The sequence below is a fragment of the Vicugna pacos genome, chromosome 21 (genome assembly GCF_048564905.1).
Source record: "Vicugna pacos chromosome 21, VicPac4, whole genome shotgun sequence".
Classification (NCBI taxonomy): Eukaryota; Metazoa; Chordata; class Mammalia; order Artiodactyla; family Camelidae; genus Vicugna; species Vicugna pacos.
This window is the reverse complement of record NC_133007.1, coordinates 13,889,684-13,905,467: the sequence shown is the minus strand read 5'-3', so window position 1 is coordinate 13,905,467 and position 15,784 is coordinate 13,889,684. Positions and strand designations below refer to the sequence as shown.

The 15,784-nt window shown below is 35.0% G+C and overlaps 1 protein-coding gene and 1 long non-coding RNA gene across 15 annotated transcripts in view; one reads left to right on the top strand and one right to left on the bottom strand.

Moving 5' to 3' along the window:
• The window catches only part of PRRC2C (proline rich coiled-coil 2C), an 84,606-nt gene that overhangs the window by 13,161 nt on the left and 55,661 nt on the right, over positions 1 to 15,784 (top strand). For 8 of the 14 annotated variants that reach the window (XM_072946135.1, XM_072946127.1, XM_072946129.1 and 5 more), the window contains exons 2-4: positions 11,977 to 12,142; positions 13,218 to 13,395; positions 14,867 to 14,976. In XM_072946135.1, the coding sequence (XP_072802236.1) occupies positions 12,031 to 12,142; positions 13,218 to 13,395; positions 14,867 to 14,976 (400 nt within the window). In that variant the 5' untranslated portion in view covers positions 11,977 to 12,030. Of the gene's footprint in view, positions 1 to 11,526; positions 11,583 to 11,976; positions 12,143 to 13,217; positions 13,396 to 14,866; positions 14,977 to 15,784 lie in introns of those variants that run through there. The other 6 variants (XM_072946136.1, XM_072946131.1, XM_072946128.1 and 3 more) reach the window with 4 other exon arrangements.
• The window catches only part of LOC140688041 (uncharacterized), a 30,242-nt gene that overhangs the window by 12,235 nt on the left and 2,223 nt on the right, over positions 1 to 15,784 (bottom strand). The window lies entirely within an intron of this gene.

The following is a 15,784-nucleotide window of genomic DNA, read 5'->3' as shown; positions in this document are numbered from 1 at the left end:
CTTTCTTTGCTGTCCTTTTACCCAGTTAAGTTTTGTTCATTTCCGTATTTTTATTTATTTGTTTATTGTTTGTTAGAAGTTCCATGAAGGCAGAGGGCACCACCTATCTTATCATGATATATCCTGACATCTAAAACAACATCTGGCAGGTTTTTTTTTTTCCAAGTTAAGCATTTATTTTTTAAGACTGAGATATAATTCCAAACTATTTCCTTATTTAAGAATAATTATTTCTGCAGAGCTGCACATTTTAAATACTATCAGTTTCTTTACCAAAAGTATCACTAGTATCACTTGAATATTTTACTTCTGTACAAAGATAGAGGCTAAAAAATGAACAGTAGTAGTTTAATAGTCTTTCTAAATCCCTGTGATTTAGATTTTCTCTGTGAGAGAAAATCTTTCATAAATTAATCTAATAATTAAAATTTATTAATAATTGTATGTTTTCTTTGTTATCCAGAAATGTTTAGCCTAATAGATGTCAGTTCATGACTTACATTTTATAATCCAGGGTTCAGTATAAAATTATAATAATGAAGAGCCTGAATATTATAAAGATATTTAAGATTTAGACAATGGAATAAAAAATTATTCTTACAATTTCAAAAATATTGCTGAGTGCTTGTCATTATTTCAGGAAATAAAGATAATATATCCATATTTTAAGTGGAGTTAGAAGACAATGAGAACAGACAATTGAGGAATTTAAATTTATTTTCTATCCTCAGAAGTATTATAGGGAGTGAATATTTTTGGCTTAGAGAAAAAGATACAACCTCCTGGGACCACAAGTTTTCCTTCAAAGAACTGCTTTAAAATCATTTTAGAAATAAGTTGTTATTCATGGATTAACCCAAAGTCTTTCTTCCTTATTTTGCAAAGTGCCTTTCAAAGATAATAGGGTGAAATAAGGATCATGATATTGAAATATAAAAAGCAAGTGCATACATGCTGGTAAATTTACCTCTTGGAGATGTAATCACCTTCTTATAACCAATGGCAGTTTATTTGTTCTCAACACATTTGTTCCATAAATGTTGTCGAATGAATGTTGTCACTGCAGTAATAAGGGATGTACTCTCAGAAAGCTTGTTGTTTCAGTGTAACTTATAGAGGATTGCTTTGCTAAATTGTGTTTCAGACAATATGCTAATTGCTCCAGCAAGCTTTAAGAGTTTTCATTAATTGAAGTTTTAGTATCCAAGGGCAAGCACACACACGAGAGAAGATATGCTGTCCCTTGGAAATAGAGTTATAGACTGTGGGTTAGGTTCCCCATTGCCAGTGCTCGTAAGGAAGAGGCATTTTTCATTACCTTGCTTGCGAGCACCTTTGATGTTGTAAGGAGGAATAATGACAATGGTGTTATGGTCAGTGAATGTTCACTTCAAGTAGTTTTGTGTTTGTATTTATAGATTACTTTTCTTATTCTTATTTGTTGCATAAACTACAGGGCAGGTAAGCCAAATGAAACCTAACTCCTCAACTACTTTTTGTTTACCTGTAGTCTTTGATAATATTCTTGCATATTTTAGACATTTGTAATGCCAGTGAGGATAGATTGTTAAATTCTTTTCTTTTTACTTAACCATATATCATACATTTTTGTATTTTTCTGGTCTTGAAACTTTTTTCATTTCAAGTCATTGCTCCTTAAAACATTATATATTATTTTCTATTACTAAATTGAAGAGCACTTATTATTTAGATTAAGATATTCCAGCATGTATAACAGAGTCCTTTATGATCAGCAGTGTCTACTGCTGATAATCTGTGGTACGATTTTGTAGACTTTTTCATACTTGACATGTGTATTGTATTTTACTTAGTATATATTGTTTTTAAAAATCATGTACTGTATTTTTTGGGGGGGAAGGTATTGAGGTTTTTATTTATGTATTTATTTTTTTAATGGAGGTACTGGACTATTGAACCCAGGACCTTGTACATGCTAAGTACATACTCTGCCACTGAGCTGTATCTCCCCCCTGTGCTGTACTTTTTTACTTTTATCTTGAATATCTTTCTGTACAAATCTCTGTTGTGTCTTTGTAAGTATCTCATACTACACCTGGCTAAAACAGAACTCTTGATTTCCCCTCTTTCCCCATCTTCCCTAAATCTGGGCCTCCCTGCCTCACTTAATGTCCAGGTTTTCAAGCTCGGGACCCAAAGTGTCCTCGATTCCTCTTTCCTAGCCTCCTATATCTAGCTGAGCCTTGGCCGCATCATCTTGTGCCTAGGATGTGGCAATCTATACCTCCACATTCCACCATTGGCCTCTACAATCCATTCTCCACATTGTAGCCAGAATGATATTTTTAAAACAAAAGACATGCCTCTGATTAGAATTCAGTGGTTTCCCATTGCTTTGAAGATAAAATTTTAAATCCTAATAGGCCCACCTCATCCGACCTCCTCTTTGTCTTTCAGTTCTCCCTTACCAGCTTCTGCCTCTCCAGCTTTTGTATTTTTGAACATGACTAGCATATTACGCAGGAGGGCCTTTGCATTTGCTTTTCTTTAGGCTTGAAGCTGGCTTCTTCACCTTTGGATCCAAGTTGGAAGCTTTCTCCTCAGAGAGACCTTTAGAGATCAGCTAATCTAAGGTAGTTCTACTCTTTCTTACTTTCTCATGTTATTCTGTTTGGTTTTATTTATAGCATCTGTCACCATCTGAAAAGATCTTATTTACCTATTATTTGAATAACCAAACTAGAAAGTAAGACCCGTGTATTTATGAGCCACAGAATAGAATGCATAGTAGGTGTTCAACAAATGTTTCAAAATACGGATCACTTAATGACTGACATAAATAAATTTTATCATGTACTATGTTGCAGTGAATATCTTTACGTGCATGTGTATTTTGCACATATATGTTAGTATTTCTTTAGGGTAGATTCTTAATGCTGCTGGATTCTAAACCATTCTTAGCTCACAGGTCTTACAAAACATGCCACGGGAGTCAGTTTGCCAAGCCTTGCCTGAATTGTCTCTGTTAAATGACACCAGAATTCCTCTGTGAAATTACCTGGACCAGATACTTTTTGGGGTTGGGGACTTTTGAACAACTCTTACTTTTTACCTGTTTATTTTGAACCAAATTTGGTAATTTCTGTTTTCCTAGAAAACCCTTGTTTCAAGTCCTCTTTTCATGTCCTGTGTGTATTTTATATCATCTTTCCCATTCTAAAGTTAACTTAAAATTAGAGTGATTCAGCTTATATATATTGTTTTTTCCAGAAGAACTAACTTTTGAATTTATCAATTCTGTTTTTTTTTTAATTTGATCTTTTCTGCTTTTTTGGGTAACTTTTTAAACTTAATTGTATCTGATAATGAAAATACTTAAGAACTGAATTATATGATTATATATACAAATTTTAATGAGAGGTCTGTTGTTCATTTCCAATTGATTTTATTCTACAGTTCTAGTTTTGTCTGTTGATTAACTTTGTAACCACAAGAATCTTAAACTGTGTTCTTATCAAACCCAGGAACAAAAACAGTTCATTGTTTCTTGGCTTATTATGACATGTTTTTCTGCTCCTGTATTGGCTCTATTATTACATTGTTGTTCATTATTCCTTTTCAGGGATACTGATTTGTCCAATTTCATATCTTGCCAGCTTGTTTTTCTCCCTGCCATCTTCCCCTTCCTTTATACAAAAACAAAAACACTCCTATGTCTCCTATACTCTTAATATGCTACCTTACTTCTGGCATTTCTGGTCTCCACGTGTGTAGGGGGGTGTTCCGCACCACCAAGCAATTAGGTTCTCCAGCCACTGTCTGAGTGTCCTAAAATTTAACTCAGTTCTGATACTATTTGCTTGGAGATAGTATCACATCCCACAGATCAGTAAGGGCCGAGGCCCACGAGACTGCCCTCCCCAGCACTTCAGATGCCAGGCAGAAGTCCAGATTGTTACCTGTGCTGCTGGCTGGCTGGCTGGCTAGCTAGAAACCAGAGGTCTGGTTAATTTACTTAAACAGTTCACAGAACTCTGGAAAACAGTTTACCTAGTACTAGATCACCAGTTTACTACAAAGATACTAAAGAATACAAATGAACAACCAGATAAAGAGATGCACAGGCAAGATCCAGAAGAGCCCCAAGCACATGAGCCTCTGTTCCTGTGTAGTTTGTGGGGCTCTGTATTCCAGGAAGTGGCTCTGACCTTAGTGGAGGCGTGTGTGATTAAATCATTGGCAGTTGATGATGGATTCTAACACTGGCTTCCCTCCCCTCGCTGGAATCACTGCATTAACATACACTCAGGTGTAGTGGAAAGGAACTTGTTATGAATAACAAAAGACACCTTTATCTCATTAGGCAATTCCAAGGGTTTTAGTCCTGTGCTGGGGTTGGGGGGTGAAGACCAAATATAATTTTCTTATAAATCACAATATCACATCTTGCAAACAACACTCCACTTACACTAAATTTGTTTAACTGTCTCTAATAACTTCTGTCTAGTCCTTTGATGATCATGTTCTTTTCCTTAATTTGCCCTAATAGATTTGCATGGTAATACTCTTATTTGCTTAAAATCTAAGGATGCTCGTCTTTAATAAATGATATGTAATAAAAATACATATTTTTATTGACATGATAAAGTGCACATACTTAAAAGCATCCTGTTTGATGGTTTGCATCCTGAGATGCTTAACCACAATCAAGATGAGCATATCAACAAAAATACCCTTCTCTTCCTCCTCATTCCCATCTCTAGGAAATCACTGATCTGTTTCCTGTACAATAGATATATATGCGTTTTGAAGAATTTTATATAAAATATAGCACATACGTGGGGAGTTCAGCTTCTTTCATTCGGCATAATCACTTTGAGATTCACCTATGTTGTTACATGTATTAGTAGCTCATTCTTTATTGCTTGGGTAGTCCATTTATATGTATACAGCAATATGGTTTTCCAGTTTTTGCCTACTACAAATAAACCAAACTATGAACCATAGTAAAAGTCTTCGTGGGGATACATGTTTTCATTTCTCTTGTGTAAATACGAGGAGTGGAATTGGGGGGGTTGTATGGTTGGTGGATGTTTTCCTTTTTAAGAAACTGCAAAACTTTTCCAAAGTGGTTATAACATTTTACATTCTTACGAGCAGGGTATGAGAGTTCTAGTTCTTCCACATCGTTATCTACACTTGGTATAATTACTCTGTTATTTTAGCCAATACAGTAAAAGTATGTAGGTAACTTACTGTGGTTTAAGTTTGCTTTTCCCAGATACTAATGATGCAGAAATGCTGAACATCTTTCATGAATGTATTTGCCATTTGTATATCTCTGGTGAAGTGTCAGTCCTGTGCCTTTTTTAAAAAATTGGGTTGTATGTTTTCTTATTATTGAGTTCTGAGAGTTTTGTACATATTCTGGGTAGATGCCCTTTGTTAGATATATAATTTGCAGATTTTTCCCCCAGACAGTAGCTTGTCTTCTCATTCTCAACAGTGTCTTTCAAAAAGCAAAAGTCCAGTTTATCAATTTCATCTTTTATCGATTTTGCTTTTAATGTTTTATCTAAGAAATCTTTCTATTACCCAAGGTCACAAAGATTTTCCCTGTGTTTTCTCTAGAAGTCTTAACGGTTTTAGGTTTTGCATTTTATCAATGGTCCTTTTGAAAAAATTTGAGATACAATTGACATATGACATTGTGTAAGTTTGAAGTATACAACATGTGATTTGATGCACTTAAATACATTGCAGTGTGATTATCACTGTAGCATTAGCTAGTATCTCCACACGTCACACACCTACTTATCTTTGTGTGTGTGTGGTGACAACATTTAAGATTAGCGACTTTGAAGCACATATGCAGTATTGCTGACCATAATCATCATGTTGTGCATTAGACCTCCACAGCTTACCCATCTTCTAAATGCAAGTTTGTACCCTTTGTTATGGACCATTTGGAGTTGAGTTTTGTATATGTTAGGTGTGGATCAGAGTTCATTTGTTTGTAATTTGTATACCTCATTGCTCCAGCACCATTTGTTGAGAAACAATTCTTTATTAGTGAACCATCTTTGCATCTGTCAAAAATCAGATGCTGTATATCTTTCTAAGACTGTTCTATTCCATTGCTCTGTTTTTACAATGTTGCGCTGCTTTATAAGTCTTGAAATCAGGTGACATTGGCCTGCCAACATTATTTTTTATTTTTGAAGTTCTTTTGGTTATTCTAGAGAACTTCCTTCTGAGATTTTTGTTTGGAATTGCTTTGAATCTGTAGATCAATTTGGCAAGAATTTACATGTTAATATTGGGTCTTTTGACCCACAGACATGGCCTATCTCCATATATCTAGGTCTTTAATGTTTTGTAGTTTTCGGTATACAAATATTGCATAGTTTTTGTCAGATATATCCCTAAGTATTTCCTATTTCTAATTGCTGTTATAAGTTGTACTTTAATTGCTCTTTGTTCATTTCTACTATGCATTGATGTAATTGATTTATCAATATTGATCTTGTATACAACCTTGCTAAATTCTTAGTTCTAGTAGCTTTTTCCAGACTCTTTCAAATTTTCTATGTATACGGTCAACAAATTAACAGTTTTATTTAATCCTTTTCAACCAGAGTTCGCCTCTCCCTTTTTCCCCTTATTGCCCTAGCTAGAACTTCTAGACCGTCTGGTGCAGTGTTGAACAAAAGTGGTATGAGTTAATATCCTTTTCTTGTTCTCTTTGTAGGAGTACAGGAGGCAAGCATTCAGTCTTCTTTTACCGTTAAGTATAATGTTGTTATAGTTTAATTTGTTTTAATAGGGGTACTGGGGATTGAACCCAGGACCTTGTGTGTGCTAAGCATGCACTCTCCAACTGAGCTATACTCTTCCTTGGCTCCCCTCCTTTTTTTTTTTTTTTTTTAATGGTGGTACTGGGGATTGCTATAGGATTTTTTAAATTGTTATTAGACTATTTTTTTAAAATAGGTTTTCATAGATGCCCTTTATCAGGCTGAGCCCTAGTTTACTGAGAGTTTATCAGGAATGGATATTTTTTGTCAGATGCTTTTTCTGCATCTACTGAGATAATCGTGTGTTTCTTTAGTTTAATATGTGGTGAAATGCATTGATTGACTTTTGAATGTTAAATCACCTTGCATTCTTAGGATTAAGATATTTAAATAATTTTTTTCACACATTATTCACCTAGTTCCATTTCTGGTGCTGTTCATTTTTTTCCTGTAGATCCAGACTTCAGTATGATGTCTTTTTTTTTTTTCCTGTTTGAAGGACTTTTAACATTTCTTTTAGTGTAACTCTGCTAATGATGAATTATTTCACCTTATGTCTGAGAAACCTTTTTTTGTTAGTCATTTTTGAAAGATACTCTTTATGGCTATAGAATTCTAGGGTTATCAGTTATTTCAATACTTTAAGCGTGTGGCTGCAGCATTTTTTCACTTGCTTGGTTTCCAACGAGAATTCTGCTGTCTTTTTTATGCTAATTCTAGTATCTGAGTCAGCTGAGTTGGGTTCAGTTGATTCTTCTCTTTAATACGGTTCGTAATTTCCTGCCTCTTTGCCTGCGTGAGTTTTTAAATGAATGCCTCAGTATAGATTTTGCCTTCTTTGGGTGCTGGGTATTTTTTCATTTTTTAAAGTAAATATTCTTTAAATTTATTTGGGACTTAACAGAAACAGTGTGATTTAAAGTCTAGCTGACGATACTAGGCACTATTCCCAGCCCTTCCTGAGCAACAGGCACTGTTGCCTTCTGATTATTTCAGATGGTTCTTTCCTGGCTTTGGGTCTTTTCCTCACACACATGTACATATTTATGCTCTGCTGAATACTCAAGGGGGATCGGATCCTCTGCAGATCTGTAGCATTCTCTTTGTATACATCTCTTCTTTCCAGTATTGCATCTTAGCTACCTTGATCACGCTGAGTGCTCAGTTTCATTTTTTTCAACTTTAGGGAGTCTCCCAGGAGTTCTCTTCTGAGTTCCCTTCTCAGTGCCATGAGCTGGGAGCTCTCCAGGCAGTAAGCCAGGAAACTATAGGGCTCACTTCTTTTGTTTCCTGTAAGAATCATTGTTCTTCCTTACTTGATAGTCAGTGTCTTAAGCTCTTGCTTTATGTATATATGTAAGATTATACAGACACACACACCGTTACATACACTGGACAATATGTATTACAAATGTATATATATACATAATATATATATTATATACACATGTAATAACACACTACATAGACACACACACATATAAGTCCAGTTTTTGAGTTGAGTTGTTTTAGTAGGGAAGGTAGATCTCATCTCTGTTAACTTCATGTTGGCTGAAATTGTAAACCTATTGTGCTTGATCATTACTTTCTTAGAAAATTCTTAGCTATGATTCTTTAATTCATTTCAGGTATCCAAACAGGAATTACGTTTTAAAATATATTTTTAAATAAAGTATACTAAGTGAAGCTAAATTGTCTTGATGGTGCTTATTCTGGATTGATTGGATTCTTTTGATACTTTGTCCTAAAAGTGATCTTAATTTTTAAACAAGTCACTGATTTTTCTCTCAACTGTGTGTTGAATGAAGTTTTAACTTAATTGAGAATTTCAGGGGATCTCCCAAGCCTTTTGGAAGCAACGCACGGAAAAGCAAATAGGCTAAATTAAACTATGACTTTAAACTGAAAGTGCCCACACTTAACTGGCAAACCATTATGGTGTAATTGGCCTTTCTCATTTATCCAGTCTTATTATGGCTGCATATTCTTTGCCTTTAGAAATGCATATTCTTTTATAGAAATAGGTACATTGTGATAGTTTGTTCTTTTGATTGAATTATCTTTGAGGTCATTTAACACTAGCTTCAATCATGTGCATTTATGATTTACTTTTTTTGTTTGTTTTGTTTAGTAGGTACTATAAAGCCTTAGGTTTTATACATGGAGAGGCTCATAAGCTAAACTTACTCTCTTCTAGTGGCCAAGAAGCTGATTCTTCGTGCATCTTTCTCACTTTAGAGTACACTCAGTATGTATTTTGTTTACTTGTTGTTTGGTGAAAGAGCATGTATTGAAGGGCATACAGTGGTTTACTAATAATAGCGGAAGGAGAAACTTCCTACAAAATTTTGAACCTTACTACTCCGGGAAGATACAGCCCTAGTGGTAGAGTGTGTGCTTAGCACGCATGAGGTCCTGGTTTCAATCCCCAGTACCTACACTTACAAATAAATAAATAATTAAACCTAATTGCCTTCCCCCTCCAAAAAAAAAAAAAACCAAACATGAGTTTTACTATATATTTTCAGGAACTTTTCTTGTTCTTTTTTTGCATTTGGAAATTCCCTATAGTTTATAGGAAATTTCTTGGTTTTATTTTACTTTTAAGTAGGAAAATTCAGGTTCAATTTCTTATTTTTTCCAGGCTCTAAGGTTTTGTGATGGCTAGAATTGAATTAGATATTCTGTCACCCTGTGGTTAAATTGTGTTATGTTGCTTTGTTTTCCTTGTGTAAACATGAGCAAGTTGAACCGCCCTATCTTGTTATTTTAATTTTTGTTTACTTATAAAATTGAACATTTTAATATATTTGCTTAGTGGTATTTTATCTCTAGTCGATTGTCTGTTCATAGCATCAGTTTGAGTTTCAAGTTTTTTCCTTCAGTTTGTTGAGTTCTTATATAACATTTTGTCAAATATTGAGATATTTTCCCTGTTGACTCTAAACTTAGTATTTCTAACTGTCCTCTTTCTCTCATGCTATATGAATATTTTATAGGTTTGGTTCTAAAACCCTTAATGTGAAATAAATGCCTGTGTTCTCAGTAAAGTTGAAACCTTCCTCAAAACAAAGAATAAATGTAAATAGGCAACAGGATATATTCTTCAGGAACACAGAGTTCTGGGCTGGAGTTATAAGTTTGGCGTGATAGTTGGTAGTTGAATCCATAGAAGTGGACGAGATTCCCTACAGAGAAGAATTTAGAATGAGAAAGAAAGTGAGGACGGGGATGGGTAGCACAGAAGGAAGGACTGGCCTTAATGGAATGGGAGAAAAGATACACTTCCTTTATTGCAGTGACTCTAAAGACTATTTGCGTATTAGGATTGCCTGAGGAGCATTTTCAAAATAAAGGTTGATGATCAGACCCCCAAAACTGGTGTATTTTAAGTTCTCAGGTAATTCTAATGTGCAGCAAGGGTTAAGGATCACTGCTTCGCATATGTCTGCCTTTAGTGAGTCAGTGGGTCTTAAACTTTTGTATGTCTTAGAATGACCTGGAGGACTTGCTAAAGCACAGTGCTGGGCCATATCCTCAAGAGTTTGATTCAGTAGGTCTGGGTTGGAGCCTGAGAACTTGCATTTCTAACAAGTTTCTAGATGATGCATACATCAGTTACTTTTTTTCACCTGAAGAAAGAACCCGTTGAATCTTAGTTTTGTCATCTAGTGACTATTCACTGTCTTCTTTTACCAGTTGATGAATATTCTTCCTGTTTGTCTTTGTCCACATTATTGGTGAAAATAAATCAACAGGATAGATTCTTGAAGTATAGCTCTCTTCACACCATCATCATTATTAGCACCCTTGGAAGATAATTAATTATATGCATTCTTCCACATACGATTATTTATGTATTAATTTAGTTCTTTTGGTTGCAAGTCAGTCTTTTCAGTTTATTTTGAGGAAAGATAGCGTCTCCAAGTAGACACTTATAAGAAACTAAGTGGTTACAGTTACATGGGGGAGGTGGCTGCATGGTTTAAATGGACTGACCCAGAAGCCTTGGTTTCAAATCCAATCTCACTTAACCTCTGAACATCAGTTTCTTCATCTGTAAAATCAGGATACTAACTAGATCATAAGATTGTTACACCAAACTGAGATAATAGATGTGGAAATTACTGGTAAATTTTAAGGAACTACATAAATACTATGTCACAGTTGGTATGAATATAAAATTACATCTCTGTGTGTGCTGCTGATTCTGCAGTTCCTTGACTTTGAGTGTTTTTTGCATCATATACTGTTGTGTACTGTCTTCAGCTCCCATGCATCAGTTCTCAGTGCTTTTAGCTATGTTTCCTTGATAGAATTCGACACCTCTTGCCCTACTTACACCCTCAACCCCCACCCCCAAAAAAGCCTCCTATGGTTGATAATATGTATAAACCTCATTAAATTAAAGGGAAGTAGGATGAGAATTTGTTTTTTCCCTGTTTATTAATAGACTAATTTTTAATTAGGATACATTAGTTCAGAAAATGAAAATTCTGTGTATGAATATTCATTAAAATACTATTTACTTCTAATAACTTCTCATATACACAGAGACTTGTTTTGACAAGTGTACATCATTTCTCAAACACTTACTCCATAGCCATGAAATAGAATAGTTTTTCTATACCTGGGTTTGTGAGGAAATGTTCTATCCTTTGTAGAATGCAGAGAAAATAGAATGTTCTTTCTATTCTAAACTGTTAAATTAATAGAACTTTGTTAGACACGTACTGCCCGAAAACACAGTCATGTAATTCATAGGGAAATGGTGTTATCCTTCTGTTGTGTTTGGATTCTATGTGTGTAAGTGACAATGCCAGTCATCTCGAGCCTATTAAATTGAATATTTGTTTATTAAATAGACAATCTCCATAAATTCTCTATATTTGAACTGTTCATCTCAGTATGGAATAAAACCCCTATTCTCTATAGTATAGTTAAGTGGTTACAAGCCATAAATAATATACTCACCAAGTACATGGCAGTTTGTTTTCACTAATTTTGTCACATGTTGGCTGTTGGAATTTTACAGTATTCAATGGGTCAATGAAATTATTGATATGAGTTATTGAAGATTGATTTCGTTTCTCAAGTGTTTTTATTTTTCAGAATTTCTGTGAACATGTGCATTAATAAGAGCTTTTGTAAGCTAATTCTAAAATTTTCCTCATTTTTCTTTCTTATGTGCATCTGAAAGACCGCTTTTAAGGAGTGTGGCAGGAGGTTCCGGACTCGATGAGTTTCCACCGAAATGTCGGAGAAGTCAGGCCAGAGCACAAAAGCAAAGGATGGGAAAAAGTATGCGACACTCAGTTTATTTAATACTTACAAGGGTAAATCATTAGAAACTCAGAAAACCACAGGTGAGTAAAATCAAGTGGCATTTATGTTTTTGATAGTTGTCATGGTTTTGTTTTATTACTGTAAATGGCACACTAGAGCTATTGCTGTCGCGAGTTCAGGCAAACGTATGTTAACGCTGCCCTACTTACATTGTTCTTTTTGTGTACATGCATATCTTTTCAGTGGATATGAATTAGTATTTTTAAACTGAAGATCTATAATTATTTTTTAAATGTGTTTATTTTTCCCTGTTTGTCAGCAGAAAATAAGTAGAACTATGTGGTTCCAAAGGGAAGCTTGTTCAATGAGATTAATAGGCATAAAGCTTTACATTAGTGGGTTTATTCTACCACCTTTAGTTGTGGAATAGAGAGTCCTGTGGTGTGGTGTTTTATTGTGTTTTTTATTCTTTGAGCCCAGTGTTTACAGTGAAGGGTGAAAACTGAACCATGTATGTATGCTAATGTGTGGTGCATTAGCAGTGTTCATTATATATATAAAGGCAGCATTTTCTCTAATATACGAAGTGTTGAGTTTAAAATTGATTCCTTGAAAAAATTACAAAACCAGCGTTGTCATGTTTTCCTTTTTTGTAGTGTATAGTTTTCTAGTGTTTCATTGGTTGAATTGTTACAATTTTTAAACACCTGTTCAGTGGCTTAATGGTTAAATTTAATATAATTATATTTAATATAATTTCTGCTTTGGTATTTTTTAATATATATACATATGTGTGTGTATGTATGTGTGTGTATATATATATACACATACTTTTTCCCCTTTTTAAAACTATTGTATTTTATTTTTAGGGGTTAATTAGGTTTACTTAGTTTATTTTTTAGAGGAGGTACTGGGGATTGAACTTAGGACTTTGTGCATGCTAAGCATGCACTCTACCACTTGAGCTATACCCTCCCCCTCTGCATTGGGTTATGCTACAATTATGCAGCTTAGTTTTAAATTTTTTTACCTTAAAATATAAGGAAATAATAATTCAAGATCCCATTAATTCCTGTTGTTTCCCTATTTTGTTTTAAGAAAAAGATAGATAATAAAAATAGATGTTTGAAGAAAGTTGATGTTATTGATCTTTAGTTGCAGCTCGGCATGGATTACAGAGTCTTGGAAAAGTCGGTATTTCACGGCGTATGCCTCCACCTGCTAATCTCCCAAGTCTCAAAGCAGAAAACAAAGGCAATGATCCTAATGTGAACATTGTACCTAAAGATGGCACAGGATGGGCATCAAAACAAGAGCAGCATGAAGAAGAAAAGTAAGTCAAAATCTACTAAAGAATGGAACCATTCCCCTTTCTTTGTAGGAACCTAAGGCTGAATTCCTTCCATGTGCTAGGTGTTGTGCTATGTGTATTATATATTTCATGCCCTTCAAGGGGTTTTATGTAGTCAGTGTTTGTGTAATTTCTCCTGTGAGTGGGCTTAGCGGCATTATTTTCATGTGTCAAGGTAGAGCAGATGACAAAATTGCTAATCACTGCTTTTCCTATGTCATACTCTGTCAGGCTCCCTCCTCTCTCATCTTTACCACATCAGACATTCTCTTTCTAAAATGATTAAGTCTTGATTCTGTTAAACAGTTTTCATGAAACTAAGAATTTCTGTCTACCTGATTCATCAAAACTATGCCCAATGCACATCATAGGTACTCAAGTATATTATTTGAATGAATAAAGAATTAGCAAGAAAGTGAGCATGGAATTAGTAATGTCTCTTAATCATCATGTGTAAAATAAATATTTAGCATTCTGTGTGGCAGGGATTATTCAGGGCTCCTGGTTTATTGAATGACCAAGCTAAGTACTGGTAATTTTTAAAAATAAAAGACAAGCACATGGGTACTTGATGCATTTTGCCCATATCTGTTACTAAATTTCTGTATTCTGGTTTGGGGAGCTTTAGACAATAAATTTGACTACTTGGATAAAAACTTACTGTTCTCTGCTTCTTAGTTGTCAAATAATTATTTTGTAGTAGCAAGTCAGTTTCAGGCCTGAGTATACCAGAAATATATTACATTTCTTAAGTCTCTTAACTTTCTTTTTCATTTTTAAGCCTTAACTCATTACAAGGCCTGAATAAAATTGTAGACCCTTTAAAAATACGTTTTACTCATAGGGATGCATCAGGCAGGTTACTTTTACCTCTTGATTAACAGTAATAGTAAGTACAGTGGTGAACCTGTTGACTGCCGAGTGGAGAACTTTCTTAGCCCCCAGCTAATTCCACCAGTCCGGACTGTATGTATGCTTATAGTATTATTTCTAATTTTAAATATTCACTTCTTCAAAAACATTTTTTGGTAGCTATGTGCAATAATGAGTCTCTCCTTCCTTCCTTTCTCTCTTTTTCTCTCTTCCTTCCTTCCTTCCTTCCTTCCTTCCTTCTTTCCTTCCTTTCTCCCTCCCTCCTCTCTCTTTCTTTCTTTCTTTCTTTCTTTCTTCCTTCCTTCCTTCCCTCCTTCCTTCCCTCCTTCCTTCCTTCCTTCCTTCTTCTTTCTTTCTCTTTCCTTTTCTTTTTCTCCTTAGGTTATTCAAGGGTAGAAATGAAAGGGGACAAAAATAGCTGTATTTTATGTAAAGGAATGCTGCATAGGGAAAACTTGGGGAGGGGCATCTTTAAGGAAATAGATAACCAAGGCAGTTTGTATGCAAATTCAGCTTAAATGTAATATTTACTTTATTCAAATATACAATATCTGAAATAATGGATTCATATTTTTTTAAGAACACCAGAAGTTCCACCAGCACAACCAAAACCTGGGGTTGCAGCTCCCCCAGAAGTAGCACCTGCTCCCAAATCATGGGCCAGTAACAAGCAAGGTGGGCAAGGAGATGGTAAGTGGACATTAGCTGGGAAGAGTGGTTAGGCTTGATAGTTACTAAACAGCCATGCAGGAGATAAAGGATAGATTACAGTGTTTTGGCAGGGGCAGAGAAAAATGTCAAAAGATACACTCAGGCCCTGTAAGAGGATCTTTAAAAAAAAACAAAACTCTTGTGGTAGTTAAGTTTGAGTGTCAAGAGTCACGTATGAGCCAATAATAGGGATTAAAGGAGTCTTTAAGATACCTTCTGCCCCACATTATTTTATCTTTAACCTACATGACCAGACAAAACCGTATATTTAAGCTCTGAGATCTAAAACTACCCAGACTTTATGTGGTTTGCTAGCAGCCATACTTATCTCCATCTGTGCCCCCAAACCTCTTCTCTTTCAAGCATGCTGCTCATGATTTCCATGGTAGGGAAGAGCTAGAGTGGCCACAAAGCACAGTAGCTGTAACACTTCCCTCCCCACAAGGAAGGTTGGACTCAACAGAATTTAATTCTTCCACTTGCAAAACACGTCTATAGAATGTTGTATGGAGAAACCTGTCTAGGCCCTCAAGCGAATAAAGTCAGCTCTTTTAATTTATGGAAATACAAAAATAAATAGGCAGGCAGGAAGGTAGACAGGTGAATGAGTGAATAGCGAGGTGCAGTGAACATCTCAGCAGTGAATTGAATGAAAGCATTTTAGCCTCACCATGATGCTTGTGTTGACTCATACACTATTCTAGTCATGCCGTTTGGACTGATTCTTAGAGTTATTTATTAGCGCAGGAATTTAACTTGTATTGAAAATGAAAGAAGTCATAATAAA